Source organism: Nicotiana tomentosiformis, chromosome 6 (genome assembly GCF_000390325.3).
Source record: "Nicotiana tomentosiformis chromosome 6, ASM39032v3, whole genome shotgun sequence".
NCBI classification, from domain to species: domain Eukaryota; kingdom Viridiplantae; phylum Streptophyta; class Magnoliopsida; order Solanales; family Solanaceae; genus Nicotiana; species Nicotiana tomentosiformis.
Genome location: NC_090817.1, coordinates 119739475 through 119745765, shown reverse-complemented (window position 1 = coordinate 119745765; position 6291 = coordinate 119739475). Strand labels below are relative to the sequence as shown.

General features: G+C 31.0%; 1 protein-coding gene across 2 annotated transcripts; it reads left to right on the top strand.

Moving 5' to 3' along the window:
* Positions 1–526: 526 nt before the first annotated feature.
* On the top strand, positions 527–5796 carry LOC104086525 (EG45-like domain containing protein). 2 transcript variants are annotated; one of them, XM_009590814.4, is made up of 4 exons: positions 527–663; positions 2973–3097; positions 3650–3950; positions 5303–5796. In XM_009590814.4, the coding sequence occupies exons 2-4, from the start codon at positions 2974–2976 to the stop codon at positions 5307–5309; spliced, it is 432 nt and encodes a 143-aa protein (XP_009589109.1). In that variant the 5' UTR covers positions 527–663; position 2973; the 3' UTR covers positions 5310–5796. The 2 variants fall into 2 exon arrangements, with proteins under 2 accessions (XP_009589109.1, XP_009589117.1); XM_009590822.4 differs by lacking the exon at positions 2973–3097 and having other exon boundaries at positions 546–663.
* The last annotated feature ends 495 nt before the right edge of the window (positions 5797–6291 follow it).

The following is a 6291-nucleotide window of genomic DNA, read 5'->3' as shown; positions in this document are numbered from 1 at the left end:
ATATGGTTAATGGCTAGAGGCTGGTAAGTTGGGACTTATTTGGGACATTTACATAAGATTCCCCCAGTTTGGTTTTGTCTAAACCAAAGGCCCAATTTGGTAGATAGGAATGTGGATATAAATGGGCCAAAGAACAGTATGTGAAAGCGTAAACATAGAGAATATGTAATTTTCTGTTTGGGCTTTTGAGTCCTTCTTTCTAAATCGAGACCTAGCCTAATTCCTAATTTGGAAGGCAACAAATTATCGGACTGAAAGATTCAGTTTAACCCAATTAAGCCCTGTATAATACGTCCAATAAACACAATTAAAGTCAATGATCAGTCCGAGTACTTCGCACCAAAGCGATAGAAACCATTATTTTGTTAACTTTTGCTTCTAAGTGAATGTTTTAATTGTTGTTGTGGGCAAGGCATCGTTAAAAAATGTAATTGTTGCTTTTAAGTTTTCTTTTTTTTTCATTCATCTTATGAATTATTTACGGATTCTTGTTTCCTTAATTGTGCAATCTTCTTGATGAGCATTTACTATATATATAATACATAATCTTGAATCATTTGATGTATATATGCATAAAACACAATATTGAATCTTCCGATCAAACTTTAACTATTCAACTATTTAGCAGGCATCATTCGTCTTTGCATCGAAAGATCGATTCAGGTATGACTTCCCCTCAAATGACTTCTTTAGTTTTCACCCCAATCCTTTTGGCTTTCTTTAATTTGAGTTTTAACTTGCGAATTGTTGTAGTTGTCGATTTACGTACCTTATTATCTATGTTATGCTTGGGAAAACCGTGTTTAGATTAGATTAGAGTAAGAGTGGGCTTGTTTTTGAACCTAGGTAGCGGGAACAATTTCGCGGTTAGAATATGAATATACCTAACAGTCTTCCTCAGTTTAATGATATATTTTATTCATTCAATAATAGATTCAATATCGTAGGAATGTATGATTGATATATTAAGGATAATATAGTGGAAACACGTTATTCATATAGACAATCTGGTAAACTAGCAGTCATATAATTCGAATTAACAGGTACAATTGCAACTCTATAGAATTGCAGCGATTGATCCCACAAAGTACATAAATAGTTAATGATCGGGAGATTGGATCTTGCTATAAAAAGAATATTATATGTTATTTTTGTGTTTATATATAATTCATTTAATAATTACAAGTTGCACATTGAAAAATAGTAATTTCTCCAGCCTTCCATGTTGGGTTACCGTTCATCACTCCGAGAAATTCTTCAGATTTTGATTGCTCCCGATACTTGCGTCTATAGGGATTAGGATTGAATAATTAAAACTACAATTTTGATTGTTTAACGATATTGTTTTGACACAGTGCATTATTATTGTTACCTCAGTATCTATAATAAATGACATTTTAGCCTTTTTATTTTTGTCCAAAACAACTGTTTTTAAGAAATTAATTTTATTTTTCTAAAATTTGTCCTTGGTAAGCTTACATTAGGTTTTGCTAGGGCCTAGGAGACTAGTCTGTTTAGTGATGAAAGTTTACAGAATAAATATTTAAAATTTAAAAACCTTTCAATTAACTTATTCAACTAAATTTAAATTTAAACAAACACTCGTTAACATAAGTAAATATTCAACGTTCCTCCTAGTTCGAGAATGTAAAATTATAGAAAACCATGTTAGAGAATTCCAAATTACCGAATCTCTAGTTCGAATTAATTAATTAGAGCCAAATTAAACAGCTTTGAGATTGGAGTTATTAAGTCGGCAGCCGTTCGTTGACCGACGATATATTCCATTTGGATTCACACGACTTGTTCTGTTTGTGCCCATTTCACACTAAGAAAAAGTCTGCTTACCTGTACCTCGTCGAATATTCTTTTTTAAAAATTAATTTCTTGGGATGAGGAAGACTACGTATGGAGATGGCAAAGAAAGATAAGACACTTTTGATTCTAGAAAAGACGATATGAGCGAGCTCTAGAAGCATCAAATCGCCTGTTATAATTCGTCATTAGTATCTTTGAACGAACTGAAAAATCTCGGTGCGAACTACTCACCAATCAATTCTTTAATTTAACTATGAATTATTAAAAAAATGATTGACCATTAAAAGAGGAAAGTAATAAAAATTCTGGATCCTTTCTTAATTAATTACTGGTGTCCCATGCACCTTGAGAATAAATAAATAGAGTATCTTTCTTTTTCCAAGTTTTCAACTCAATTATACATTTAAAAACTCAAAATTAGTATTTAAAGAAAAAATTCAAATATTGGCTAAAACATTGTCAAACGTAACTCAAAACTTTCATACCTAATGTGTACCTTAGAAAATATTGTTATGTCCTACACATTCATGTCTCTTAATTTTTTTTTCTTTCTGATATATATGCGTTACATTTATTATCGGTGGTTGGTTAGTTATTATAGTCTTAATTATTTCTCAATTTTCTTCATTCTCCATTTGAGAGTTTGTTATCACAGAGAACTTAGAAGTTTCTGTTTTCAAACGTATTGAAAGGCACCTTACCCCTTTTCCTTTCCCTACGCTGATGGTATGCTCAATTCAAATTAGGTTTTCCTTTTCTATACGTTAGAAATTCATAATATAGTTGAATAATGCACAAATATATAAAAAAACAACAATAAGGTTTTAAACTTAACAAAATATGTATATAGTTGACTTTGAATTAATGGACATGCAACATAAACTTAAATCTGTCATTAATGTTTAAAATAGTCACTTTGGTCAGATTTCTACCAAAAGTCTAATTAATAAAAAATTTAAAATGTATTATAAAAGAGAGTTGACCAAAATTCCTTTTAAAAATGTTAACTATGGTACGGTCAATATTATTATATACTAGTAGTAGTATATATATAAAGTGGAAAACAATATGGATGGGAAAATACATGCTGCTTAAGATCCTGCAAATAACAAGTAGCCTAATATTTATAAAATAAACTACTCCTTTCTTTTTAGGATGTCAAAGCGTTCTTCACTTCCTCTTCTCCTATGGCTGCCAACATTCTTCCTATTTGCCCACCTCTTTCATGCTTCTCTAGCTGATCTTGGAACAGCAAGCCAGTATAGCCCACCATACACACGTAAGTACTTTCATTAATTCTAACCTCAATTTCTTTTAAAATTATGGAACGACATGAACAGTGAGAATTCGTATAGCAGATCTTATATGTTTGCGATTGAAGTCTACTAGTTAAAAAAAAAAAGGCAGCCCGGTGCACTAAGCTCCCGCTATCCACGTGGTCCGGCGAAGGGACAGACCACAAGATCCTGTTGTACGCAGTCTTAACTTGCAATTTTGCAAGAAGCTGTTTCCACAGCTCGAACCCGTGACTTCCTGATCACATGGTAACAATATTACCAGTTACGCCAAGGCTCCCCTTCTGAAGCATACTAGTTATTGTAATATTTAGGTACAAAAAAGGACAGCCCCATGTATGAAGCATCCTGCGGTCATGTCGGATGGGGAAGGATTGCACCCTAATTAAGGGGTGTAACGTAGGCTGCCTAAATATTAGTGGTTTGATTCCACGGCTCAAACTCTTGAGTTGTAGGTCATACGAAGACAACTTTACCGTTGCTTCAATGCTCCCCTAATGGAACTTAATAATTAATTCCATTTTTTTCTTCAACAGCTACTGAATGTTATGGAAGTGATGCAACACAGTTTCCTTCAAGCAACTTCTTTGCAGCAGCTGGGGAAGGGATTTGGGACAATGGAGCTGCTTGTGGTAGACAGTATTTGATCAGTTGCATTAACTCAGTATTACCTAGAGCTTGTAAACATGGAGAAACAATTCAGATAAAGATCGTTGACCGGGCACAAACTGCACTCTCTAAGCCTACTAAGGAAGGCACAACCATGGTCCTTTCTAATGCAGCTCTTACTGCCATTGCTGATCCAAATGCACCTTCCCTCAATATTGATTTCCGACAGTAAGTAATCCGATCCCTTCCTTCATTTTTAGTTATCTATTTTTGACCTGCACTTCCTTTACAGTTTATCCATAATAATAATGGCATTTCCAAAAGTGTTGGAAAATGATTTACGGAAAAGAGTAAAACATGGAAAAAAAAAAAGATTGTCTTTCTCTTGATTTATTATAGTGGACAAGTAAAAATAAAATTATATTTTTATAGTGTTCAAGTAAAAGTGAATGGAAGGAGTATTAATTAAACGGTCTATATGTGTTTCTTATTGCTCTCAACTTATTAAAAATCCACTCATACCAAGGCAAGATCCACTCTTTTAATTATGGTTTAAAATCTTGAATTTGTATCCGGGAATGAAAGTTTTACACTGATTGCAAAAGAATTCTTTGCACTGTTTAATCAATTAATTAAAGCCAATTACAATAGCAATCAAAGATTGATAACCTGTAAAAAATATAATTTGTGACATGTTACAACCAATAAAACTAATTTTACGCTGTTACTAGATATAGATAAAATTGATGTCGAAATGCCACCTTGGGTTCAGAAGGCCTATGGTTTATTTATTTCTAGCTCTGTTTATCTTTATAAAGTTCGTGGTAGTAGGAGTTTGCTGAAATCATCAAGTAATTCATTGTAGAAGACTACGGATTTGATATAGACCTAATGCTGAGTAATGACGTAGGATTTAATCTTATCCCATAAAGTATCAGAATTATTGGCAAATACAAGTTTGACTTACTGAAAATGTTGATAAAATCTATGGGCATTTTCAGAAGAACCATATTATATAACCGCAGATGTACATTATTTCAGTACATATCTAAAATGATCAATTATATTGGGATAATCCTTAATTTGAGACAAAGTTTGAATATTTATTTGTATGGAAGATATTATAGGTTTCATTTATCATGAAGTTATATATATTAAAAGAATTATTTTCTGAGCTTGTATTCTATTTCATGCAATAAAATATACACTTCCTATGTTCTAAATTGAAGTTCTTATTCATTTATACAGAATGATCATCTTAATTAATACTCCCTCTGTTTCAATTTAAATGACACACTTTCCTTATTAGTCTATTCCAAAAAGAATGATATATTTATATATTTGAAAATGATTTAACTGTAAATATTTTATTTTATCCACTTTATCCATAATGAGAATCTTTTATAGCCACAAAAATATCATGGGCCCACAAAACTTTTGACCTTAAACTTTTACCACCAAATATTTCAAAAGTTTTTTTTTTCCCTTAAATGTTGTGCCAAGTCAAACTACGAGTACTGCTTTTTAAAATAGGAAATTTATTTCTGAAACTGACGGATTGGAAATGTCTACAATTGCAGGGTCTAGAAATTAATGTTGCTGCAGGATTTGGGAGTCATATTCTCTACATTTCAAGAATCTGACTAATTATCTTTGGCATTCTAGAATGATTCATTGATAAATCCGTCAGGTTTTATTAGTCATTTGACTAATTATAGGTTGATCTGATGGATCGAGAAATTTGTCAATGTGAACGAACAAAATATGATTGATTAACCACTTTTTTAGAAAACTAGACACCTTCATCTGCAGGCAAATGTCTTTATCTTATTTATCCTTGAGATTATATGTTTTTTATTATTAAATAGATAGATTCTAGAATATTCATTTACGATAAATGGTCTCTGTCCATGTATTCGATCAAGAGTATTTCCATAGAAGTAGTGCAAGTTTGTAAATATTTGACATTTCAAATTCGAATAGTTTATTCGTCTTCAAATAGCTTGTTCGATCTAACTGTGAACTCTGATTATTCTTATTTTTTTGAATAAAAATTTATCATTTTCAGCTTGAATTATCATTGATTTCTTAATATTTTATGAAATATTTTTCTATATGTAATCTTTTAATTAAAATGTTTGAGAAGAATAATTGCTTGAACTCCTGAAAAATACTAATAGTGACACGTACGTAAGGGGAAAGAGGGACTACACACTTGCTATTCCCAAAGATCTAAAACTATGAAAAGATAAAATTTGGTTTGAGATTGTAGAAAATTTTGTCAAGCGGTACTTTTTGGGAAAATAACATTGTATAGTTGCTTTCAAAATAATAGCCAAAAAATAGTTTTACAATGTTATTTTATACACTTTTTCGGCTATCGAATATAAATATATTTTACTAATTAATTTCTTTTTTTTTAAAGTTATCCTTATAGTAAAGAGTCAAGGAGTATTTACTATATTTTTAATGAACAAATTATGGTTAATATAATTAATTTTATTATTAATTAATATTAAAGAATAAATTCTTTAATATGTATAAAAACATCAAAAGAATCAATTAAAGT